Source organism: Littorina saxatilis, linkage group LG12 (genome assembly GCF_037325665.1).
Source record: "Littorina saxatilis isolate snail1 linkage group LG12, US_GU_Lsax_2.0, whole genome shotgun sequence".
In the NCBI taxonomy this organism is placed as follows: Eukaryota; Metazoa; Mollusca; class Gastropoda; order Littorinimorpha; family Littorinidae; genus Littorina; species Littorina saxatilis.
In genome coordinates this window covers 46,116,806-46,144,305 of record NC_090256.1, presented here as the reverse complement: position 1 = coordinate 46,144,305, position 27,500 = coordinate 46,116,806, and the positions used below count along the sequence as shown (strand labels likewise).

Genomic DNA, 27,500 nt, shown 5'->3' with positions numbered 1-27,500 from the left:
TTTCAACGATTCGGCTTTTTTTCTTGAACGTCCGACGGTCGTGTCACGTATAGGCTTAGGCCTGCTGATGTTGTGAACTGGCAAGTTCGGCGCAGGTCTTCCACAGTTCCCCACAGTTTAGCATCTGGAGTTGTGCTCTCTGGCCAGGTCCAGTCGCGCAGACGGGCAAGGAGAGGGCAGGCCTTGAGATCGTGCTGTGGAGCACGGTCTGTTCATCCTGGCCACAGTCCCACAGTAGAGCACGATTCTGCTGATCATTTTAGATATTGAGCGTGAAGTAAGACCACCCCACCAGGTACACATACCTCAGATCAACAACCCGGGTGCTTTGTGTCCAAAGTGGACATTTTGTTTTAAGAATTAATTTCTTAACTATAACACTAGGCTCAATGTGTGAAATTAATTCATCCGAAAATTCCTACTTTGCATAGAAAATTGTTCAGGATGTTGATTTTGGGCACTGCATCTAAATGGAGGGATGGCTTTACCCTATATAATAGCTTGGACAGATGTGGGGCAGTGAACCGACCTGTTTTCACGGGAAGGTCTGTCCCTTTAAGAAGAATTCAGAGAAGCTTGCGTTCTGCACTCAGGTAAAAACTGACGTTGTCTTTCTCTCAGGTTTGTGTGTGCATCTTACTGCCTAACAGCTTCTGGTATCTTTGTTCCGACAGTTCTGCCTGTTAAGCTCATATTCTTTGCAATTTAAGGCCTACAGACGGGACTCTGTGCCAGAACACATAAGAAAGGGAAGAACGGGTAAATAAAGAGAAGACACACACACACACACACACACACGCACACACATACGCTCGCACGCACGCACGCACGCACGCACGAATGTACACACGCATTCACGCACACACACACACACGCACGCACGCACGCACCCCCGCACGCATACACACACACACACACTATTATTCATCTAAAGGAAAATGTAATTTCCAAAAGAGGTTCTCAGTTGCACAGAACTAGGTTTCCAAATGACTAACAAGAACATGTTCATGTGTGTGTTATTTTGTGCGCGAGCGTGTAAGTGTGTGAATGTGTGTGTATGTGTGTGTGTGTGTGCGTGTGTGTGCGTGTGTGTGTCTGCGTTCGGGCGTGCGAGTTTGTGCGTGAGTGCGTGCATGCGTTTGTGCGTGCGTGTGTGTGTGTGCATGTGTGTGTGTGTGCATGTGGGTGGATGGGTATGGGTATCATGTATTTTCGCAATTGCGTCTGTGTTTGTAAAGCGTTTTCGGAAATAAGCTCCTGCTCATGCGTGCCTGTCAGTCTTCGTTAGTAAATATGCATAATACATGCATGTCAGTGTCAGTCTGTTCGCTGCATGGTGTATATTTATACAGACCGTATGTCTGTCTGTACCAGCGTGTCAGTGTTTGTCTGAGATCTCGGCTAGACGCAACCATGTAACCTGAAAATGTTTCTGAGGGAATCCTTGACTTGCTGCAAAAGTTCACCGACAGGCCTCTTGTGGATCTGTATAGGAAATCAAAACCTCCAGTGTGCACGTGCAATTTGATGGTGCAATCGGGTCATTGTACTGTCAGAGCTTGGGTAGAAAAGAGTCATTGACGTCGAAGTGTAGCAGCACATAATTATTCAAAATAGCAATGTTTGACGAAGAAGCTGTGGTGTGCGATTCTACAAGGTAGGATTTACGAAATAAAGGTTATTTTGCTTGCAATAATATATTCCTTTGCACAATATTTCTATCAAATCCGTTTAGTGTTCCTTTCAAATTACGCGAACCTGGGCGCTTAGCCCGTGCGCATCCAGAAGCTGTACATGTCCAAAGTAAGAAAGTTAGTTTAAAGTTAGTATAAATTAGAAGTTTTTTTTCTTCATGTTATTAAGTGTCCTGTTTCTGTCGTTCACGACGTTAAAAACTCAATTTACACATAGGCCTACACAGAACGTACCAATCTATCGGATTGTCCTGTATGCTGTCACATATTCTTAGCCCTTACATTTACCACATTTTTGCATCACTGGCCGTTTTTCGTTCCAAGCGTAGCCTCCCCCGGTGGCCGGGAATGCCTACGCCCAAATGATGACACAGTTCTTGAAGGTCTAATGTCTGCACCGTTCTCCTCTTCGGAGCTGACCTTTCCCGTGATTCCCCCATCTGGGTGCACGAGCGCTCATCGTATTTGTCTTGGCAACGGAGGCGGAATCTTCAAGGGTTGTCGGACCAGCTTCCTGTCATGCGCAATGCGGGATATTCCGTCAGATTGCGGGAGCATGGTGACCCTCGATCAATGGTGCATGATACGTGTGTCTTGGGAACTGGTTTAAATACACATTGACGGTGGTTTTTTTTTCATTCGTTCTACTTGGCAAATTTCTGGGGGTTTTAAGACAGAAAATAAAGTATTTGTTGTTGTTCTTCTTGTTCCAAAATGTGCGCTCTTTCAAGCTGAATGAAGATATAGAAAATAAAAAATAAACCAAGAAAAGAACGTATGTTCACATTTTATTTAATGTTGACCAAAAGCGTAAGACTAATCTTCATACAAAGACAGCAAGAAATTGCTTAAATCACAACAACAGTTTTACAGAATAGTGGGCATGAAATAAGGTAACAGATTCCAATGGTCCATTTTAAACTGAGAACAAGTGTCATTTAAACAGACAACAATTAGACCTCACAATCATCACGAGACAGTGGTCCATTTCCTGCTGAGACATGTGCTACTTGAACAAAGAGAAATAAGTATCAATACAGTGACATTGTACACATTTGACTGAGAAAAGAAAATACCTATGAAGAAGGTTTGCTCCAAGCCACACACACACACACACACACACACACACACACACACACACACACACACACACACACACACACACACACAAAGGCAAAACATAATTGTAGTAGCAAACCTGCATGCAACTGAGGTTAAAAGAAAGAAAAAAGAAGAAACAAGAAGGGCAAAGCCCATACGACTCACATGCTTGACCTTGACCTGTACATGACCTTGACCTTCAGCTAAACCTAGCAATTCTTCTTCTTCTTCTGCGTTCGATGTTGGTGGCCGTGCTAGATCCTCAGACCAGTGGCTGCCAGGAAGTCCGCAGTCTTGCGCAGTTCGTCGGCAGGACCCCAGAGTTTGGCTCCAACACTGGTCTCTTCTTGCCAGAACTTCTGGCGTATTGTCTCTAGATGGGGGCAGTTCTGGAGAATGTGCTCCGGAGTTTGCTCTTCCGTGCCACATTCACAGTGTGCGTCATCCGCAAGGCCCAGTCTCTTGAGGTGTTTCTTCAGTCCACAGTGCCCTGTCCTTAGACGGAAAATGGTGGTTTGGCTTCTCCGGTCTAGTTTGTTGATGGGGTCTTCCTGTGGGTTGTAGTCTCCGTTTCTCTTTTTCCAGTAAAAAACCTAGCAATGACATCATACACTAAGAACTGCTTTACACATTTTTCCTACCAAAATACATGTGACCTTGACCCAAGGTCAAGGTCATCCAAGGTCATGCAACACAAAGCTGTTAATTCAAGACATAGGAAGTACAATGGTGCTTATTGGCTCTTTCTACCATGAGACTTCAAAAACTTCAGAGAAAATGGGAAAAATGTGAAAAATAGAGCTGTTTTTTAGACAACATTTATGGCCCCTGCGACCTTGACCTTGAAGCAAGGTCAAGATGCTATGCATGTTTTTTGGGGCCTTGTCATCATACACCATCTTGCCAAATTTGGTACTGATAGACTGAATAGTGTCCAAGAAATATCCAACGTTAAAGTTTTCCGGGCGGACGGACGGACGGACGGACGCCGGGACGGACGGACGGACGACTCGGGTGAGTACATAGACTCACTTTTGCTTCGCATGTGAGTCAAAAATCAATATAGAGTGACAAGCAAACTTGTATAAGCCTATTTCAAATTCAGATTGGTGCCATTTGAACAGACAATACCAAGAAGCACAAACATTAAGAGAATATTTGGTCAAACTGAGACAAGTTGTATTCAATAGACAAATTTGAAAATCACAATAGAGAAGTAAAAAATGGTCCACTTTATACATACTCAGACTAGAAGCATTTGAACAAAAACAAAACACAAATAAAAGAAATATTCCACATCTCAGTCACACTTGTTAGAAAATTTTTTATACGCAGACTATTGTTTTTTTAACAAAGAATTCGAACATGCCCAATCGATCACAGAAGTCAAGAGAGACAGTGGTCCTCTTTATACCCAAACTAGTGCTATTTGAACAAAGACCATTCAGAATAAAATAAAAATTGACGAGCAAAATAGTCTGCGTAAGCTATAACTGAGACCAGTGATATTTGAATACACAACACTGAAAAGCAAAATAGTGAATAGAAGTGTTTTCGTTCAAGTTGAGACAAGTGTTTTTTCGACAAACATTCAAAATTACAATAGTAAAGCGAAAGTGGTCGAACTAATTAGTTTACGCACTGGTGCTGTTTAATTCAAAGAACATTCAGAATCAAAATACCGATGAGCAAAACCGTACATCCAAACTGACACGTGTTCTGTTTGATCAGACAACACTCACAATGACAATGGTGACAAGAAAAATGGCTCATTTCAAGCTGAGATGTCCAGAATCATAGCTTACGCGATATATGGTCAGGGCTGAGGCGCACGAAGCCAAACTGGGTGGAAACAAGCCGCGGGTTCTGATTGGTTGAAACCACAACTAATCTCAAATTTAACCAAGCCTACCCCGCGGCTTCGTACCACCCATCTGGGTGGCAACCACTTTCGCTTCGTGTACCGAAGCGCCGCTTCGACCCATGTGGGATCGGACACAGTCATATGCAGTTCTGGCATGGGTGTTCCTCTTCAAACTGACACTTCTTCCATTGGCAGTGCCTATTAAAAATTTACCAATCGCAATAATAACAACAAAGTGATCCATTTCCAATTGAGACAAGTGCTATTGTGCTACAAAACATGGAGAATCACAACAGCGAAGAGAAAAGGTCCTTTTGAAACCGAGACAAGGTCAATATTGGCAGAAAACATTCGGAATTATAATGGTGAAGACAAAGTGGTCCATTTCAAATGGAGTGTTATTCCGACAGACGTTGCTAAGAATCATAAGCAAAGGAAAACAGATTGCATTGCATTCTGAGACAAGTGCCACAGATAAAACTCGAAATTAGGCTACAATAGTGGCAAGAAAAATGTCTCTTTTCAAGCTGAGATATCTAGAATTGTAGGTACATGTCATACGAAACAGTGTTGCGTTTCAAACTGAGACAGGCCTATTTGATATTACAGCATTCAGAAATCACAATCATTTCAAGCTGTGAACGGACGTCATACACGCAGAGAAATACGAAGTTGAATTAGATCGAGTCCTCATTCATTTCAAACTAAGACCAGCGGCATTATCACAATCTGAACTGACCCGTTTCAATTTCAGATAAGGACGTTTTGTCAATTATGCGACAGGTAATAGCTGAGAGAGAGAGAGAGAGAGAGAGAGAGAGAGAGAGAGAGAGAGAGAGAGAGAGAGAGAGAGAGAGAGAGAGAGAGAGAGAGAGAGAGAGAGAGAGAGAGAGAGAGAGAGAGAGAGAGAGAGAGAGAATGAGAGAGGGGGTGGTGGTGGTGGAGAGGAGAGACCAACAAATCACAGACGCACATTCACAGACACTGAGAGAAAGGAGTGAAGCGAGAAGAAAGAGTATGCCTGAAAAATAATCTCTGCACAACAAGAACGGACAGCGGTGCAAGGGCGACAACTGCGTTGACATTTCGCCATTGGGTGCGGGTGATGTTAGCCTCCCCTGCCAATTAATCGTCGAGTGGATTGTCTTACGCTTATATACATGTAACTCAAAAGGACATTTAGCACCAGCTAGAAGCAGGAGGAACAATAATGTCACAATAACCAAACACTTGTGTCGACTAACCGCATATATCGTCATTGTTTTCGACAATTAGAACAGCCTGAAGAGCACTCCAGTGTGACGAAGCTTCAAAATATCCTCAAAAACAAAAGCTTCTGTGTCCTTCGGAATCGATATCCAATCATGTATATATTTATCTGTTTATCTATTAAAACAGGGAGACAGACAGACAGACAGATAGAAAAACAGACAGACAGAAATAAAGCGAGAGACAGACGGAAATAGAGTGAGACAGACATAAATAAAGAGAAACTGACACACCTTTCACCCCTAATAACGGGTGTGCGTGCGTGCGTGCATGCGTTTGTGTGTGTGTGTGTTTGCATGTGTGTGTGAGTGTGTGTGTGCGCGAGTGCGGCGTTGTCAGCTTTTATATGTTCTACTTCTCACTATCAGACATGGGATTCAGAAAAAGTGATAATTAAGGAAAAAAAAGTGGGGGTCTGGGGGCCGCAGAAGGCCCCCAGTAGGGTCCAGGGGCAACGCCCCTGGTCGGGGTCTGGGGGCGAAGCCCCCAGAAGCTGAAGGTTTTTAGTATTTTAGACACACAAAAATGGCCCTGAAATGCATATTTCAGCTTAATCATAGCCCCCCCCCCTCCCTTTCTCTTCCTTCCCATGTTTCTCAAATTAATTTTACGCTAAGACTCAAAATAAGGAGGAGAAAGAGAGAGAGAGTGAGAGAGAGAGAGAGAGAGAGAGAGAGAGAGAGAGAGAGAGGCGGGGATGGGGGGGGGGGGGGTGGTGGCGTGTGACGGTGTGGTTTCAATGTTCTTACCTTGTCGGTGCCAAACGACCCCAGTGACTGATTACACGACTGGGTTTTCAGGATAGTCAGGTGCTTGTTGCTTTTCAAGTGGCTTTTGAGGGCAGTCTTTCCATTGGAACCGTAGTTGATAACATTAACATCGTTGCACAAAGTGCACTAAGCTTTTCCCGGCAAGTTGATTTTAGCAAAAGCATCGCCAACTTTCAGTTTCACGTCTTGTGTCTTCTGGCCTTTCTCGTATTTCCAGCTCAATGATACAACTTCATCGAGCCAGTCGAATCTCCAGAGATTTTTCTTGTACTTCTGCTGGTCAATTTCCCGGGATAGAACGGTTTCGTCTCGCTTTAGCTTCCTCATCATTTTGGCAAGTGGCTCGAAGCGATGTAAAAATGGCGCCGAATCATTCTCATACGGTATGCTTTAGCTTATACTGAATCCCCGATAGCTACGTTGAAACGGTGACTGTAGGAGACAAAGACACAGAGCGCGTTCCCATACGGATCGACCAGCAACAGTCTGACCGTTTTAGGAACCAACCGTTCAAGAATAGTATGGAATGGAGCGTCGCGATCAGCGGACCGGCCGAAAAACTTGGGTCTTTACCTACATATACCCCAACATTTTCTCAGCGGATTTGCACGAATCTCAAGAATGATCCCTGGAGCCTAAAAATTTACGGAATTCCGTAATTTTACGGAAGAATCCCATGTCTGCACTATTCCAGATTTCGATGTAGAGAAGGAGAATGGTTTACAGTAGTTACTTAATATACCTATCATATGCTAAACCCTCATATCTCGCACGTTAGAACTCTGGACCAATTTTAATATCAAAAGTCATATTCATACCCAAGAGGACCCCTAAGACTGATGATACTACAGCCATAACTACAGTCGTGTCCGTTTATAGCAGCTTTCATGTCGCCCTTTAGGATACAGTTATAATACATATGATATTTGCTTACAATGAAACTTGCACAGATTTCAGTATCAAAACTTGATTGAAGAAATTCAGTTTAAAATCCATTAAACAAGATAAAGACAAAGAGCGCTGCTTCAGATATTGCTTCTGTACTGTTAGCAACTTCCATGTCACTTTTCTCTATGCTAAACTTATGATAAATCTTACTTACATTCAAGTTTGTACATATTTCAGTAAACACGTCAACAAACTCAGAAGAAGGTGTGCTTTTCGAACTTTATTGACGTAAATTGACTTTCAAAATCTTCAGGCAGCAGAAAGGATAACATATGTTGAAGTTCCTTTTGCCACAAAATTCGGAAAATCCGTGGTAACAGTTAAACTGGTAAATATTACAGTATCAAAATATGTGGACAGAATTCAACTTAAAACAAAACTCCAACAACAAATTAAACCCATGTAAAAAGCTCAACAATAACAAACTGTGCAATAACAATATCTTACTTTTCATTTCATAAATAATTGTTTATTTGCAGTTCAATAAATTATTTGTCATTTAATACATTTGCTGTTCAATAATGTATTCATCATTAAATAAATTACTTGATTCATCCTCAAATAAACAGAAAGAATAGCAATTGCTCAAAAAGTCACCTTCAAAACTATTGCCGGGAGAGGCAAAATATAGAAATTACTAAAGTGAACGAATTCGCGAACCATTTGAAGTGCACGCATTTTGTGTTCCTTCAGTTAAAATAAACAGTTACACGCATTTTCAACACAGTTTAATTACTAAAACACTAAACGTCATAACATTATTCAACTCCATCGAGAGAAAACATGTAACCGATCACATTCTGAATCAATAATGCACAACAGATACTTCATGATTTAACAATGAACGCAAAACAACTATGGTAAACAATAAATAGGTATGGCACAATATGGCATTGGCAAATAAACAGCAGTAACATCTTTTTATGAGGTGTCACTGATTCGGGGAAAAGCAAAGCATTGACCACAGTCGTACAAAAGTGAAAAATAAATAAATAAACAAATAAACTACAATACTGTAGTATTTAATTAAATTGTCCTTATTGACTTTGATAATACTTAATTGACTTAAATCTTCGTCGTTTTAATTGCATGTAACTTACTTTTTTTTCTGGCTATTGAGGGGAGAGAATCAACTGTTAGTCAGGATGATTTGAACTGCAAACTGCAGCAGTAACTTCCCCTGCTATACGTGGCTCAACTATGCCATGGTAATTGCATGAAAAAGGAAACACGAATAGTAACACGAGAAAATTACTCCCACGAGATTTTTACTCCGGAGTAAAAATTTCGTACGAAAATGTTACTCCCTTTACGAAAAAAGCACTCCCCCATTACACGAGAAAGTTACTCCCCACGACAGGTGAATTCCGAGTAAACATTTCGTACACAAATGTTACTCCCCTGACGAATAAAAAACGAATAAATTACTTCACCCTAACACGAGCAATTTAACTTCCCATGCCAGGTGTACGAAATTTATACTCCCTTGTCCCCTGTTAGTCTTGGTGGTGGAAGGGGTGGAGGGAGGGTAGCGCGACATTCGTTTGCGCGAGATCACATATTGGCATTATCCCTTTGCCCGTATCCCATTTTCGCCTACGAGATTTTTACTGGAAGTAAAAAAAATGGGGAGTAAAAATTTCGTGGAGGGAGTCATTTTTTTCGTGCCTTGGGGAGTTCTTTTCTCGTACGAAACATTTACTCGGAGTAAGAATTTCGTACGAAATTTTTACTCCGGAGTAAATTTTTCGTGGAGTAAAAATTTCGTGTTACACCGGGCTTTACGTATGCGACATCTTTATCGCGTTATATTACTAAATAAAACGCGATAAACGCGATACGCGTACTAACGAAGTTACATGATTCACATTGATCTTAATTTCATTTTTTTTTTCCGGCGAAACCGTTTCGTTTGGTTTACTTGACTCAAAGAAAGCGAGTTTTAATTTGATCTCACTCTCAAAGAAGACTCTGTTTTAAGAACATGCCCGACATACTTGAGAACACATTTTGGGCCCACCGAATCCAGTCACACAGGCTGCTTGTCATAGCTAAGCAGTTGTGTGCCGTTACGATTGGATTTCCTACAGTGATTGCATTTTCCTGTTACTGCTTAGCACATCGAACTGCTTTGAATGTTGCATACGTTGAATGCCATGGTAAGAATACTCTAAATTATGTATGTACATCTCAAGTTGTGATAGTTTCGATACTGCCTGTATGAGCTCTCTAATCTTATGCATGATTATGACGTCAGAAAAGTCACATGCAAAACAAGTTAGGAGTTCAACGTTAGTTTGCTGCTTTGTGAAACAGTGATAAACAAACTCTGCAAAATTCGATTTCACGCATACTATTTCACCTCATTCGCATCAAACGCCGTAATCAAAGATACCAGACACCAAATAGAAGAGAAAAAAACGTAACGACTCAATCTTCCTAGAAACTTTTGCACAAAACCATTTGACAAGTTGGGATCAATACAATGTTTCTTCCCCGACAATCAAGGTGCTAGAAGACACTGAAATGCGAAGAGCGCAAATGTGTTTCCCTTTTACAGGCTAAAGCGTACATCGTGTGAGGTCGTCCTGACTGGTGCTAATGTAGATGTCACCGAAAGCCTCTCGTTGCAGCGCAAACAGTTTCTTGTCTTTGCAGAGTTCTGAAAGAAGAGAACAGAAAGAACAAGAATTTGTCTATGGGTATAGAGGCAGATGTTTATTCTCTGAAAAATAGTAACATTAACTGTGATGCTTTTTTTCTTCTTTTTTTTTCTCGCCAAAATGAGACGCATGAATTAACGGAGTTTGTGAAGAAAATGGAGATGTTCCAAAACTGCGTTTATGTACGAAATGACGATGGAAGAAAATCACACAATCAAGCTTCCAGGCTAATAACGCGTGAGTGTTTGCAACAAATGCTCGTGAACAAACACACGCACTCACACAATAACGCACTCACACAAAGACCAATAATCGTGATAAGAAGAAAAACAACTTTGCCTCGCTTGTAAGTTGGGTCAAAACGGATTTTTTTCTTCTTCGTAATTTATGCTAGATCTTCGAACCTTAACAACATTCCAGGTTTCAATGGTGTCTAGACGTAAGTCTGGTTGATCCTAGTCAAATTTCTAGTAGGCCCTATATAATGGGATTCGAGTTTTGGTCACTTGGAAGGAGACCAAAAATCAACCGAGTAATGAAATCAAAAACCAAAGAAGGCTAACTTATGAACAGTTTCATTATAGACAACAACAAACAAAACATTCACAAGTGCATCGACCTTCTGGTCTTTGCAGTAAACGGTGAGCCGAGGGATAATTACGTACCAAGAAGGGTCAAGAAGCATTTCACGGCTTGTGGTCTGGTCATTGTTGAAGGTGGACACGCCTTTCTGAAGGTTGTGACTGACCCCTCTTTCGTCATCTCTTCACACTTCCTGTACATGTGTTGAGGTGCTAATAAGTTATTCGTTTCTTCGTTGATGTTACATTAATATATCTTAAGCAACTGTCATGTGCAGAAACTGGTCGAAGCTAATATGTTTGACACGCACACACATATACACACGCATGCACGCACGCACATGCATGCACGCACACACACACACGCGCTCACTGACGCACGCACATGCACAAACACGCACGCACGCACTCACCAACAACCCACACACACACACACACCAAACAAATCTATCAATTCTATACCTCAAACAATTCCTCTATTAATTTCATTTTCACACACAAACAATCATCGTCATTGCACACAAAAACAAATGTCATACCAAAGAAAAGTCTTCTCGGGCGAGAAGGGTTTAGGCGAAGGCACCTGTGCAGAGATCGGGGGAGAGGGGAATTCCTCCATTTCCTCGGGCACAACGTCTAGTCCTACAGACACATCAGCGGTTGTCGGAGGTTCTTCTGGCAGACTGGCGCTCCTGTTCTGTTTGCCGGACAACTCGTCGTCGGTACCGGGGCTCTGGTGGCTCCTCTTTCGCCCTGATCTGTGGGTGTGCATTTAATGATATGATACACGAGCATATATTTATTAATTGATTAATTAACTTACGTGTGATGATAATAAAGAGCACTTATTATTCGCCGATTTTAATTAATAGGAGTTCACGGCGATGTAAACAACAAATATGTACATTTATACAAGCAAATACAACGAGAGAAATAACATTTGTTTGTAAAATTAAACTTGAAGCACAATTTCTAAAAAATACATTACAGATTGTAATTACTCATCATCATCATCATCATCATTGTCGTCGACTTCCTCGTCATTATTGTCGAGTTAGTGAGCACTTTCATCGGAGGGGGGGGGGGGGGGGGGGAGAGGGGGGGGGGGAAGAGGAGGGGGGCTTTGGGACGGGGGAGGGAGGGATATTGTATCGCAGTGCAAGTTATGGATACTGAAGCTCATGGTGATCATGCAAGACCGCAAGCTGACCCCGTTGCTGAGTATGGATTTCTATTAGGAATCTGATGTTATAAGTTAGCCTAATTAGGACAAGTAATGGCGAGCAGGTCATCATGACCCGTGGCCTGAGAGAGAGGGAGGATATGGCTAACCGCAACCTAACAACGTTACTAAGATTAGTCAACCATTTCAATTTACTGTCATGTGTCAGGCGAGATTTTCTGACCGTAGGACAAAGATTGCTTTGGTGGTTATTATGACTTTACATTAACATGCCAATGGTAGTCTGATTTCTGACGAGTTAATTAGGCAGATTTTCTAATGGCAGATCGACCAAATACGGCGTAGGTTGTGTGCGGTAGTCAAGTGTGTTGTCGATTTTGACACGACAATCAATAGCTACAGTAAAGGTATGACTAAAAAAAAGATATTCTGGGGACTAAACTGAGAAGGCTTTGGTTCGATTCTAGAATAAAAAGACAAGGAAAGTTAAGTTGATGGATTGTTGAATTTTGGACAAAACGAAACATTACCAAGAACTATCGGCCTTTCAAACAGTCTATCTGTTTAAGAATTTCGGAGTCCCTTAGACAGAATCATAATATGTACCAGTTGTATCATTATTACTAACAGTCGAACTTATATATTATACGGCTTTTGAGTAGATCCGCATACACCCCTATCCCCTCCACACACACACACCAGTAAATACAGCACCCTATACTCACGTGACATGTATGCGACTATCCCCCAAATTCTTTTTATTTTTCGAAAACGCACCGAGCAGTGCTGCTGATCGAACTTTGGACCTTGTAGTCTATTCCCTCCCCCCCCCCCCCCCCCCCCCCCCCCCCCCCCCGGATTCTTGTTTGTGATGATAAATGGTATTTTGACTTTGAAATTAGCCTCAACGCAAAATAGTTCTGTTCATATTCAAGGTATGTAACCGCTCGGTGCGTTTTCTAATAAATCGAATTTCGGGTAAAATCGATCGAATTACATCACAAATCTGCTTCAGTTGCAAGATCTTGCCATGATTTTCTCCCTCAAGATAATTGTACTGCTTGAAACTGGCGGAGAAAAAGCCAGTCTGAAGTTAATTTTACATGTCACGTGAGTATAGGGTGCTGTATTTACTGGCGTGTTCCACACACACCCTCCCAATCCAACGTCACCCCTTCAGAAAATCCGGTCTCAGAAGGAATCGTCTTAAAATGGATTGTAACTTGGCAAACGTTAACCTTAACACTTTCTACCCCACCGATGTTGACCAAGTTTATTTTAGCCGAGACCAGCTGTGCTGCAGCAGGTCACTCAGAATTGTAGTAACTGTGTAGTAACTGTGTATCAACACGCTGGAATGCAGGCGTTAGATCGACGTTACAGGAAGCGACTGAAGCTAACAGTCAGAGCGGATATATTCGTACCTGGTCAGATAGAGCCATATGTGTGGGTACGGGTATATCCGTACCTGGGAGACAATGAGTTGAGACCAAAAAAATCTGAGAAAACAGGGTTTTACAACAGAGGGGGTCTTAAATCGGAGGGTTGTAAAACAGGGGATTCACTGTACTAACTGGAAGTCTTACCTGGTTCTGCTGAGAGATGTTTCACTGAGTGGGGACTGCCCTACCGCCAGGTGAAGCGGTGAGCTCTGAGGTGTTCTGCTGCGTGACAACAGGGAGGCTTCTCGCAACCTCTCTATGGAAGGTTCCTCATCAACGACCTGAAACAAACGTATCTTCAATTGAGGATAAAAGTCGCTTGTTCGATTCAATGTTTGTTATTCTCGCAGGTACCAGGTTTAACTCTCACTTACTCTTGTTGCACATGTCGTTTGCATTTAGAGCAATTACGTCCCTTTAAAGTAAGTGTTCACCCGTGATTTGTAAAAATGGACCCTTTTTGTTTTGCATTGCTACGCGGAAAGTGTGATTCGTCATGGCCATATCAACTGTCAAAGGAATTAAGCATGTGAGATTCACTAGTCCGTTTAAGATTACAAACGCAAAAAAGAAATCAAGTAACACAGTATCATTATTAATAATGCAGTTATTCCGAATTCGACATCTAACGATTCTAAGCCTATATGTGACCCTCGATCCACCACGGAATGAGTCGCATGTCACCTTTGCATGATTTTCATATTTTTACATTTTCCTAAAGAGTTTTTTATGCTCTATCCAGTGGTGAAACCCGTTTTTGAAAAGAGCGAACACTGTTTGAGTTATAAGCCTGTGACTAAGGTGACCCTCACACTGTTACCAGACACTCCCCGGACTTATATTAAGCCTAGCGCAGAACCGCGCGAGGTGACATGCGACTCATTTCGTGGTGGAGGGTCACAATTTTGTTCCCTTCATCAATCACAATATGATAAAACCCCATAGCTTATCGCATTTTCATTAAGAACTATTTGAAAGGAACTATAGTCTATATTTGTCTTTTTATAGTCACCCAGACGTATTCCATACGTCGGCGATTTTTTATTTTTTATTGCGTATAACACCTGTGCAAGATAATTATACTCACGCAGAACACCGCTTTTGGGTAGAGGAATAAACGACACACGGGACTGCTTTTAAGTAACAGGTTAACACTTTCGTGACGGGAGGTGACTATATTAGTAATAGCGCTGCAACGCCCACGGACGGGAAGTGACTATTTTAGTATTAGACATACAAGGTACACGACTCGTGATTGCTTCCCGGTTTTTGAAGCTTGCAGTAAATTGAGTTGTTTCCCTTGATACACGTGGTTTTCTCTTCCGGCTTGATCAAATTAGTGCAGATTTGCGTGGTGTTTTCGAACAAAAAAAATGAATCGAAGGCGAGCCTTGTCACAGGAGGAGATTCTCCGGATGTTGGATCTTGAGGATCCTGTAGATCATGATACATCGTGTCGTTTTAGCCTCAAGAAAGCGATAATAGCAGTGATATTGAGGAAGAAACAGTCCCGTTGTTGCTAGTACGAGTCGGCAAATACACGTGGTAGGGGGTGATACTGCTAGACGAACATGTATCTCGGAATCGTGCAGGAGCTATAGGGGCGTGGCAGCACTGATAACAATGGATGGCTGGAGCCTTCAACTCCTTTTGGAATTGTTCATAGGTGTACAGTTGGTACTTTGTTGTGAAAATGTGACTTATATTCAATATGGATTACCTAGACATCATTTGGTGAGTGTTACAGTTTTGTTTCATTTGAGTCAGGATGCTGTGAGTGAATGCGTGATTTGCTTGTTTTTTTTCTTTGTACTGTCTCCTTATTTCTGTGTACAATGTTAACAATATTTCAGCTAATTCATAGGTTTTACACCTTGTTTGGTTATAACATTATTTATAATACTTTCTGTTAAAAAATAACTTTTAAAAAAAGCAGTGGAAAATAAAACACACACAAAAAAACGTTAAAAAACACAAATTATCCCCCTTTCACCCCCCTTTGCTAAAACAAATCGCGTGACAAACTTATAAATAGCACGACTGAACTGGGCATCCATTTTTGAATTAGTACACAAAATTTGGTGGTGATTGGACTTAATTCAAGCTTGCTAGACAGATTTATGTACAGTTACTGATTTTTGGGAAGTTTCTTGGTGGCAAGCTTGGGCAGGCAGGACGTTAACGCCGTGGCAGTGCTAGTCACAATAGTGTTAAAGATAACGCTACATAGCGTTTGAATTAGTTGAATATCCTACAACACTACACCAGAACGTCACCAATGACAAACACAAAGCCATCCCAAAACGTTGAAATCACAAGCTAACCGGCAACATTTCTGAGAACGGGATGTCTCGAAGGTAAGGCTCGGGTTCTTGCGGTGGACTCTGGTCTTCAGAAGAAGTTGTACGGCGCCTAACTCGTCTCATTCCATCTGGGCCCCTCACTGTGGAAAGAGATAATTGCAAACAATTACTGAATGTATCCTTTGATTTGATTTTTCAAATAAGGAGACGATAAACATTTTAATGTGTTAATGTGTACTCACACCATACACCAAGACTATCGGCTATAGGCCTACGGCCACTAAAACCTCCCCGCGAATGTCTTAGTGTGCTTATAAATATTAACTGTCGACTGAGCTTATTTTTTATGACGAGGAGTTGACCCCCGGCCCCCATGACCTTGATAGTTGACGAGGGTCAACCAGACTTGGGTCATCTCTGTAGATCATCAAACCATGGAAGCGTGGGGGGTTTTAAAGCTCTAGCTTCAAAAACATCTGAGAAAACATCCACGTTAAGTTGTTGTCGTTGTTTTGTTAACGGACGAACGGACTTAGTTCTTTCAGTCACTGCCCAATACTATGACTCACTTATTACTCAGGTGAGCAAAAAACTATTACACGTACTATTGTTTGCTTCTTTACACTTTTTTTGTCCACAACTATGACAGATACAGAATAACGATACTGATAAGGAAAGAAATAATGATATTGAGCTGGACAAACATTTCCCGTTTTGACTCAGCACTCGCCTCGTGCAGAATATCTCATGTATGGTGACAACGAAACAAAAGACTTGACTGACCTGCGTCCGGTACAGTCCATATAGGCGTTTCTGCGTCCGATTCTGTCTCCAGTATGCCTTCTTTGCAGTTCCGCTTCCACAGTCTTCTCATCGCCGGGTTACATGTACTTGCCAGCTCTGAAATAATGTGTTTAAGGCGTTGACTGTCTGAATCTCTGTCCTCTGTGTGAGAGAGGGGATGGGCTGGGGGGAAAAAGAGAGAGAGAGAGAGAGAGAGAGAGAGAGACAGACAGACAGAGAGAGAGAGAGAGACAGACACTCAAAGAGAGAGAGAGAGAAAGAGAGAGAGAGAGAGAGAGAGAGAGAGAGAGAGAGAAAGAGAGAAAAAGAGAGAGAGGGCAGAGAGAGAGAGAGCAGACAGTCAGACAGACAGATAAACAGACCACCAGGACACCACGATCTGATTATTTCTTTTACAAGGGAAGTAAATATACTGTATGTGCAAACGTATGTTTTTACCTCTAGGACTCGCCCTACGTCGGGTCAGCTGAGGGGCAATAGCTGTAAGTTAATGAAGTCGACAGAGACGAGCAATCGGGCAGAGGGTACGCTATCCATTACAGTATTATAATTATCTGTGTTATAATTATTGTCTTCAACGTGGCAGAACAAACAACATGGCAATACCGTCGACCATGATGTAATTTGTACTAAGTTTGGCCGCGCAATAAGACAGTTAACGATGCTACCACAATGTAGTAAAACCAACAGACAGGCTGGGGACGAAAACTAAACCCACGACAGAAAAGATACAAGCAACGCAGAAAGAAAAAAACGTTGAAAGAAAGTAAGATCAAACGCCCAAGAGACAGTTCACGCTTGGCAAAAAAAATTGGAAAAAATAAGAAAAACAAGAACGTTAAAAAACAACTTATATAAAAGATTTAAGAAACACTTACCTTTCCGTCCCGGATTCTCAAACAGATCTTTTACTGGTACCAGCTTCAGATGCGGTTCTCGGTTTGGAGACTGAAACAATTGCTAACTAAGGTAATCCTGGTATTGTGATGGCAGATCGCATGTAATAACACCGATGATTAAACTAAGAGGAACTGTTCGTAACAGTGACACGACCGAGGGATAAACTGATCAGGTAAGCAGTATGAACCACAAACACACAAACTAAACTTGGCCCAAAAAAATGTGCAACAAATTTCAAACCCAAATTAAAGCATTAATCCCTGTGTCATTTCATTAAAACTGTATATGCCAGAGAAGGCCGTTCACTTAACATTCAGGATCACCTTTGGGATTAAATATTTCTTTTACAGGGATCACGTGACAGCCGCTCAAGTAAGGGTAGCCTCAAAATCGACCAGACATGCTACCTTGCGTATTTCGCGTGCTATGCTATTCCTACTGATGCAAATGTCGATCGCAAGAGCTGTCAAAAACGGGACTTTTTGCGTAATTTTGGGTGGTATCATGACAAAAAAGTCTGCACTTTAGCAATGACTTGGTGGATTGCTGTGAAACTTTCAGAAAATGTTACCAACATACTAGAGATACTTCGAGCGAAATTATAGATTGTTACAGGAATTTGTTAAAATGTTATGCAATTTTTCGAAAGAAGTTTTTAATCTCGTCATAGGATTGTTCCCTTGGGTCCAAAAAATTCATGGCTTTGCATGTCTTTAGAAAAATTATTTAATACACACACTGCTAAAGTGTTATGTGCGTGTAAGCACAGACGCAAATTTGCTGGGCCTGTAAACACGCTACATATTTAAGCGATGATTCTGGTGCCACAGCGATGCCCAGCCAAGCGTGACCGTAGCATGTTTTAAGAGGCACCCAGCGATAACAGCTGTTAGCGGGAAACAGCGTGAACGTTCCATTTTGTTCTCATGTGTTTGCATGACTAGCAAATTAAAGCCAGCGGCTACACGCAAATGAAACTTAGACAGAATCTGTATCAATCATTTATCTGTGGATATGCAAAGTCATTACTTTTTTGGAGACAAGTGAACAATCATATGACAAGTTTAACAACATTTTCCGAAACATTGCGTCACATCTGGATAAACAACCGTAACGATCCAAACTTTCGCACGAAGTATCTCTAGTATGTTGGTAAAATATTCCGAAAGTTTCAAAGCAATCCACCAAGTCATTGCTAAAATGTAGCGCTTTTCGACATGATACCCATAAATATTGACGTAAAACGTTCCGTTTTTGACCGCTCTTGCGATCGACACCTGCATCAGTAGGAATAGCATAGCACGCGAAATACGCAAGGTAGCAAAACAAAACAATCTGTTAAGGGTAGATAATTGGTTTGACTTTCTTCTCGTATGTCAAAGTTGCAAAGATTTGCCTATTGTAATTTTTTGTCAATTTTTCATTTGGCTCTTCCGTTTTTGTCTGGTCGATGTTGAGGGTACCCTTACTTGAGCGGCGGTCACGTGATCCCTGTAAAAGAAATATTTAATCCAAAAGGTGATCCTGAAGGTTAAGTGAATGGTTTTAACTGGCATATACAGTTTTAATTAAATGACACAGGAATTAATGCTTTAATTTGGCCAACTTTATTTAGTTTCTGTCCATTAGATCACCAAAGAATCATTCGAGTGCATAAAATCAATTACCCTGATCAATCATGTCCTGTGGCAAATGATCTGTATCGAAAACCGTTCCTTGACAAGATGTCACGGGATTGTTTCTCTCATTATAACTGCTGAACAGGAGTGAATAAACAGCAGGCGTTATAATAGTTATATATTTCATTGTTGTTGGGTTTTTTTCCCCTCAGGATTGTATCCCGTGCGAGCACATGTTGTGTTAGAACCGCTGGATAAAAAAGTAAATATACCTCTGTGCTCAGCACAATCTACGTTTATTTTCTTGTAAGCTGCATAAACTTGTATCACTATCCTGAATTGAATTAAGAAGAGTGGTCCCTGGCCTGCTTTAAAAGTACACCGAAGGGACTATCAAAAGCGTTGCCTAACTGCAGGTGGTATGCCATAATAGGTTGTTTTAGTCATACAATGGAACCTCTCTATCAAGACCCTCCATTATGTGACTCCCTCTGTTACACGACCTCATTTTCTCCGAAGTTTTCACATTTCCCTCCATTAATTAGCCTCCCTCTCTTTTAAGACCCACATTTTTTTAGATTTAAGGAGGTCTTAACAGAGATACTACTGTATAAATAGACAATGCGACTGCAAATGTCTTTTCTTGGGAGGTGTCTTCTCCTTGGAGGGAGACTCTTTCTTTCTTTATTTGGTATTTAACGTCGTTTTCAACCACGAAGGTTATATCGCGACGGGGAAAGGGGGGGGAGATGGGATAGAGCCACTTGTCAATTGTTTCTTGTTCACAAAAGCACTAATCAAAAAATTGTTCCAGGGGCTTGCAACGTAGTACAATATATTACCTTACTGGGAGAATGCAAGTTTCCAGTACAAAGGACTTAACATTTCTTACATACTGCTTGACTAAAATCTTTACAAACATTGACTAGATTCTATACAAGAAACACTTAACAAGGGTAAAAGGAGAAACAGAATCCGTTAGTCGCCTCTTACGACATGCTGGGGAGCATCGGGTAAATTCTTCCCCCTTACCCGCGGGGGGTGAGGGGGACTCACGATGAAGGTAACACTGTATGTGCAAAGGCGTAATATGACTTACGGGGTCCCTACAAATGGTTTCTGAAGTGGACATGTTGTGCCTCAGATCATCTCTGGACATCTCTTTCTCCACGTCCACGAACAACTGACGACGACGTCTGCGTCGGCCTGGGCCCGCCTTCACCGGTTGGAGCTCAAAGCTTGTGTCCTGCGCGAAGAAAAGTTTAATCGTCAGGTAAGGTAAGATAAGGTAAGGTGAGGTAAGGACTGGTAAGGTGAGTATAGGTAAGGTAAGGTTAGGTAAGGTAAGGTGAGGTAAGGTTGGGTAAGGTAAGGTAGGGTAGGGTAGGGTAAGTGAGGGTAAGGTAAAGTAAGGTAAAAAATAAGGTCAGGTAAGATCTGGAAAGGAAAGGTATCATATTATTCATGAGGTTAATCCTGTCACATTTCCATTATTAGCCAGAAAAAAGAAAGTCGAGTTTATCGTCACTAGTCAGTAACTTTACATTCATGCCCTGAATTGTCATTTTCATGTCCTGAATTGTCATTTCAACCTAAAGTAAAAGACTGTTTACCCGCAGAGGGCTTCGGCGTCTGCGAGGGGTGGCCTCTTCGCGCCGTGTTCTGTCAAGGTCTTCATCATCGTCGTCTCCACGTTTCCTCTTCGTCTTCTTCTTTTCTCCTTTTGGTCTTTCTTCCTTCCCTTTGGTGGCTTTTCTGGGTGTCTTGTCTCCTCTCGGTGGTGGCATGTCTTCGTGATCGGGTAGACTAGTCTCCTCTTGAGACGATGGTAGCCTGTTATGAAGCAGGTGAAAAGATAAGTATGTGATTGAGCTATCTTTTGTCGTATTTGACACTTAAAAAAAAATTGCATTGATTCCATTTGGTTGATTTATTTAATGAATAGAGAATGCAAGTCGTGTCTGTCCATTTGAAGCTAAGCTTGTTTAGTCTGGCAGGATCATTCTAGAGTTCTTCTCATATAAAGCAATGTTTTCTCCAACTTCAACAAATATAAATTGTGCGTACGTGCGTGCGCGTGTGTATGAATGTATACGTAAATGTATGTATGTAGTGTGCCGTGTGTAGTGTGTTACAGTGTAGTGTGTGTGTGTGTGTGTGTGTGTGTGTGTTTGTGTGTTTGTGTGTTTGTGTGTGCGTGCGCGTGTGTGTGTGCGTGTTGTGTGTGCGTGCGTGCAGGCATGCGCCGGTGTGCTAGCCTGCCTGCCTGCCTGTCCGTCCGTCTGTCTGTTTGTCTGTATGCATGTCTGTCTTGACCGTATCAATTCTCACCGCTCTTCTGGGAACAGGTCATCCAATTGCGGCACCACCTCCTCTTCAACTTTCATTTCCATCAATTCTAGGTCCTGCCCAGTCGGTTCAAGTAAGTCTACCTCTCCTGGAACCTGAAAAACAATCATTCCAATTGAGTAACTCGTCATAAGCATCCTTCTGATCGTCGAACCGAGTACCAAAAACAGAATCAAATCTGGGTAAATATTAGGAATGCGTATTGGTTGCCACAGACGCTTGACATATTGTGTTGAAGGTAGCAATAGCTAAGCATTGTTACACCTTTACTTTCTTTTCGGTTCATACATGGCGGTGCTCACGCCAATCCATAAGCTACCGTGTTTTTACCAGACATCAAAGGTTATTCAAATACCTCAATACCAAGTAAACCAAAGCGTTTTTACCAGACATCAAAGGTTATTCAAATACCTCAATATACCAAGTAAACCAGAAAGTTAATCAATTCACATTTGTTGGTCAATTGGTTTTTTTCTGTGGTGCTAACGCCAATCCATAAGCTACTGTGTGTTTTACAAGATATCAAAGGTTATTCAAAGACCTCAACATCAAGTAAACCAAAGCGTTTTTACCAGACATCAAAGGTTATTCAAATACCTCAATTCCAAGTAAACCAAAAAGTTGACTAATTCACAGTTGTTGGTTAATTGTTTTTTCTGTACATACAGTTGACAAAAATAAAATCCGAAAACTATTAACTATGGCCTTTAACAACAAGTCAGCTTTGCAGTTTTAAATTCAGGTATACACCGGACACTCTTGGCGAGCTTTACATACCGGATATGGCTGTCGTAGGCTCGGGGAGAAAGGCTGTTCATCCATTGTGATATGTTTGGCTGGAACAGTATGCGGGCTGTCTTGACCTTTGGAAACACGCCGATATTCAGAAGAATATTCGATCAAGAAAGTGAACTCGAACAATCAGTCAAATGCTCAAATAAGGCATGCAAGCAATGAGTTCAGTTCACACGCATGCACACACGCACCCCAACCCAAGCCAAGCCAAGCCAACCCACCACACCACACCACACCACACCACACCACACACACAAACACACACACACTAAAGCAGACAGTCTTCTTCGCGCAGCCCGTCTAACCTACCTGGGCGAAATGCCTCCTGCTCCTCTAAAGATGTTTTTTTGCGCCTTTGCCTTTTCTTTTTCCTTTTTGGAGAATCATGCGGTTCTTCGTCTTTCGATGGGGAGTCAAAGGATGGAGGTGATGCCATGTCCGTTTTGAATGTACCCTGAAGCACGAACGCCATTTACTTCAGTTTTAATTTTCTCCCATTCATGTTTACATCTCGCCAAACAAAAGTTCATAAATATGAACAAACCGAGTGGAACAAAAATGGTCCTAGCATTGTGAATTTTGAGTGATATACAATACAACAATACATTGTTATGAAGCTTCGTTATCTCATTAGATGGACTGAATGTGTGGCTGGTTACAACAAGAACACAAATGTTAAACAACTAGACCTGCCAACCCTTTACTTGTGAATCCTCAAGTGCTTGTTTGTTTGTTTGTTTGTTTGTTTGCTTAAAGCCCATATCAGGGCGGTGCTGCTTTGACATATAACGTGCGCCACACACAAGACAGAAGTCGCAGCACAGGCTTCATGTCTCACCCAGTCACATTATTCTGACACCGGACCAACCAGTCCTAGCACTAACTCCATAATGCCAGACGCCAGACGGAGCAGCCACTAGATTGCCAATTTTAAAGTCTTAGGTATGACCCAGCCGGGGTTCGAACCCACGACCTCCCGATCACGGGGCGGACGCCTTACCACAAGGCCAACCGTGCCGGTATCCTCAAGTGTAACAATCTAGATTTGTTTAAATGTTCAGCGCAACAAATGGTGTAGCAATGTCTAAAATTAATTCGCACATCCAGATTCATAAATATGTATGCTATCTCCTGCAAGAATATTACATTTTATTTATTTTGTTTATTTAGAAAGCAATAGCATAATAATCCCCATTAGAGTGTCTGAAGTGCCACTTTTCAGTGTAGACAAAGGTTTTATCTTTACCACTACACAGAGTGAGAAGCAGACATGAGAACCAGGACTCACAAGAAAGACGGAATTGTTCAGTGTTACATTGTAATGATTTGATGAGCGTATCAATTTCAAGCGTGGCGTAACAGCGTAGTCATTTGTCTTTAAACGTAGCATGCTACGCCGATAGCGTAAAAGTCTGCAGGTCTGTTGTAGCAACTGACATTGAAATGCTTCGGGGCATTGATTCTCTATGAATGGCACAGGTTCAGGCGAACAGCAAGATATTTCAAGAACATCACTAATTCACAAAGCATTCCTTGTTAATTAAGCTCATTTGCAACGTTCAGTTCTCGTATGAACAGGAAGTGGAACTCACGCGCTGAAATCGCTCTAAACAAATTTTGTTCTAAACAATTTTTTTTCAAATGATTACCTTATAAAAATCGTCGCCATGTTCGTCGAAGAAGTCCTTGAAGGATCCGAAGAACGGGTTTGCATCTTCGGTGCTTTGTATTGGGCTCTGCATCGTCACTTGATCTCGTCTTACAAAACCCAAAAAGTCATGACTTAAAAATCTTAAAAGAAATGAGGCAGATCGTTGCTAAGGCCACACAAAAAAAGTTGTATGTTTCTGGTCACCTGACCCTACCTAGTTTTTTTCCCGCCGACCCTAGACTTTTTTTTTATATTGCATTTGTAAAAGAAATAAAAAATAAAAAAATAAAAAGCGTCAAAACGAAAGTAACAGACGGCAGACGACACAAGGGGGATAACCCCGCATCCCTTTTGTCTCATTTGTTTTGTAATGTGTTGTCTTTCTCTTTGTATATAGTAAGTCCAGTCTCTTTGCGTCACTGTATAGTTATTTTCTACCATGACAAAAACAAAAACAAAAAATCCCTACCTACCTACCCTATTTTTTTTAGCCATGTTACCAGAAACATACAACTTTTTAGGGGCCTAAGATATTAAATAACCAAAGGGAAGTAAGCGCTCTTTCTTTCTTTTATATCATGAGGATAAAACTCGCTTGTTCATTTCAATGCTTGTTATTCTCTCAGGTGCCAGGAGAAAGGTTCCGTGTAACTCTCGCTTACTCCATTACACATGTCATATGCATAAAGAGCGCTTACTTCAAAAATGTCACGGTAGCCTACATACACAACTGGTTCACAGTTGCCGTGCTACTACTATGTTGCGGCCACAACTAAATGTCATACATGTCATATATATAAACTAGCAGATGACCTAACTCTTGTTTAGATTTTTTTTTTTAAACACGTGTGGTTTTATTTCTGAATGTTAACGATATCTGTGAAAGGAAGTGTGGTGAAGGGATTGTAGGCTAATGGTCATGTACACAGACAACTTCAGACCACTATATTTCCCAATTATGTCTTTTAAAGATTAAACTAAGGGTATCCATTGCAACCGGACGGTCATATTGTTTAGAGCCCTCGTGGTTTTGTGTTAGTGTAGGAAATGGGTTCGAGACACTTAGTTCCACACATTAAAGCAAGTTGCTGTTGCTTTTGTTGTCGTCGTCGTCGTCGTTGTTGTTGTTGTTGTTGTTGTTGTTGTTGTTGTTGTTGTTAAAGAAAGAAGTTAAGAATGCGTATATTGTTAACACAACATTTCTTCATCCATTTTCTTCGCTGACAGGGTCAGGATAAACTTTAATGTCTGTATCAATCATACCGCAACTTGAATTATAGACTATTTGTTTTTCTGTGCCCCTTCGTCGCAGGATTAAATCATTTACCTTGCTGCGCCTTTGAGGTTGATGGTCTCGAGAGCAGCCGCCGTAATGCCAAAGTGAAAGCCCATCTCCTGAGCTTCGGCTGAAACGTACAGTAATTAAAGATGTCATAAGAAAAATAACGTTCTATCACTGATCGTCGAACATTGACAATGAATTTCTACGCCATGAGACTAAGATCACATCTCTGCCAGCTAGAAAGCTACCAGCTTTAAAATGAAACATTGTGTGTGTTTATATGTATTAAAAAAATAAAGACACTCACGACAAGGAAAGACAACAATTAAAAGGGCTAATAAGCGATCAGTGTCTAGGCGTAGAATGAAATCTCCATTAAACGGGTTTTTTCAGTCAAGTCAGCGCTTGAAGAATGGACAGTACTATCAAAGTGTGGAGACACTGCGACAGAACTGTGTGTCAAGCATGTGCAAAAAAAACGCCACACAAAACGCAGAACCAAACTCATGACAATCAACAGTCCTTGGAAGACTGATGTTATCCGTCGGGTGTGTTTCCACATACAAAGAGAATAAATCCAGCGTAAAAACGAATTCGATGTATAAAAAGGAAAACAACTTACAGAGGAGGTACTGCACTTGCTTTCCATATACGCTGACGGTGCCGTACATGAGTTGAGCTGACAGATAAAGAGAGAAGTTCTCGATCTTTCCTTTCTGATTCCGACGCCGTGAATACACATGTTCCACGATTTCTTCACTGCAACCCCAGTAGCAGACACAAAACATGAATGTTTATCAGTTTGACAATATTAAAGGTTTGACTTACATAAATAACCAACAGAATGAAACTGCACCAGTGCAGTGCTACATTAGCTTTTAAAGGACTGCTTTCTCGTGTATACCTGTCTGGTCAGTTCAAAGGAATAACTAATGATCCAAAAGAGAATGTGTGTGTGTGTGTGTGTGTGTGTGTGTGTGTGTGTGTGTGTGTGTGTGTGTGTGTGTGTGTGTGTGTGTGTGTGTGTGTCATTTTTCCTATTTCAAAATCACTGTAGCTGTGTGCAAAGACTATCCTAGCAGGAAAATTCTTTGCACTGAAACTACTTTCTCAAAGGATAGTCAAAAGAAAAATAAAGAAAAAAAGTAATACATTAAAATACAGTCAAAAGTCCTTACCAGCTTCTTCGGATATCCACCTGAAGAGTCTGCCGCTTTGTTAGTTTGTACGCGCTACTCTGCATCGCCTCCATCCTGACGGAAAATGCATTTTGCCTTAAATAGTTTCAACGCTGAACAGTTTTAAAGACCCACTCCGCCACATAAAAACATGGAATAAGACCATCCCTCCACTTGATCACAGACACACAAAATCAACACCCTGACTGCTTGAGTTGGAATTTGTTTGGATGAATCAATTTTCGAAATGGCGAAATTTCTTAAAATAAAATACCAAACATGATCAGGCAGTGTGCTCTCTGCACAGCGGTACTACTTGTCTGCGAAAACCCCCGAAAACCCGGAAAACCTCATCAGAAATTAAGAAAATTCGTCCTTAGATCGTGTTTTGTTACATAATTGTTTGCAATCGTGACTTATATTTGCAACTTTCACCGTTCATGGCTTTATTTTCGTGTTTGTGCGAGGATTTACGAAGGAGCGGAAGCACTAATCACATGACGTCATCAATACTTGTGCTTTCGCGTAACAAGAGTTACCTCCCTTGCACTGAAATTGTTGCATCGATTTCGTCGAAAATCCGGCCCTCAACACAAATATAAGGGTGCATGTAGCATGAATCACGCTTACTTTTAACAGAGAGCACACTGCCTGATCATGTTTGGTATGTGACCAAGTGGAGGGATAATCTGTTCCCATGTTATGATGTACAAACCTGACCAGATCTGAGACGGTGAGGCCGAGTGGGCCTTTGAATTCCTATCCATTCAGAACAAATATTGCTCAGTATCAACGATTTCAATGGGAGAGTTTGCCAGAGTAACCTACTTTCGCTTCTTATACCGCAAAAACGCGAGTGATCTGGAAGCATGTCCAGTCCCAATAGGTCGTCTGCTAACAATCATGAGACACTGTTCGTGCTTTTTCCTCACACAATAATAAGTGTAGGACGCTGAAATTCAAGACAACAGTCCTCCATAATTGAACTGAACTTTTTGTATTGACAAAAGAAAAGCATTAATGAGTGCTCGTTTTGAATCGCACTTTGGCCTCCAGTAAGAAGCAGACGACATAAATCGGATGTGGGCGAGTCGTTTCACTCAT

The 27,500-nt window shown here is 41.5% G+C and overlaps 1 protein-coding gene across 1 annotated transcript in view; it reads right to left on the bottom strand.

The window, feature by feature from the left end:
• Nucleotides 1–7,851: 7,851 nt before the first annotated feature.
• Nucleotides 7,852–27,500, bottom strand: part of LOC138982072 (meiotic recombination protein REC8 homolog) — a 62,390-nt gene continuing 42,741 nt past the window's right edge. Inside the window, exons 3-18 of the mRNA XM_070355294.1 lie at nt 26,397–26,471; nt 25,841–25,977; nt 25,264–25,342; nt 23,935–24,043; nt 22,595–22,739; nt 22,268–22,353; nt 21,473–21,585; nt 20,755–20,974; nt 20,241–20,387; nt 17,501–17,570; nt 16,602–16,718; nt 15,840–15,958; nt 13,660–13,796; nt 11,430–11,648; nt 10,975–11,084; nt 7,852–10,308 (exon numbers count right to left, since the gene is read on the bottom strand). Coding sequence (XP_070211395.1) covers nt 10,208–10,308; nt 10,975–11,084; nt 11,430–11,648; nt 13,660–13,796; nt 15,840–15,958; nt 16,602–16,718; nt 17,501–17,570; nt 20,241–20,387; nt 20,755–20,974; nt 21,473–21,585; nt 22,268–22,353; nt 22,595–22,739; nt 23,935–24,043; nt 25,264–25,342; nt 25,841–25,977; nt 26,397–26,471 — 1,984 coding nt within the window. The 3' untranslated portion in view covers nt 7,852–10,207. The remainder of the gene's footprint in view (nt 10,309–10,974; nt 11,085–11,429; nt 11,649–13,659; nt 13,797–15,839; nt 15,959–16,601; nt 16,719–17,500; nt 17,571–20,240; nt 20,388–20,754; nt 20,975–21,472; nt 21,586–22,267; nt 22,354–22,594; nt 22,740–23,934; nt 24,044–25,263; nt 25,343–25,840; nt 25,978–26,396; nt 26,472–27,500) is intronic.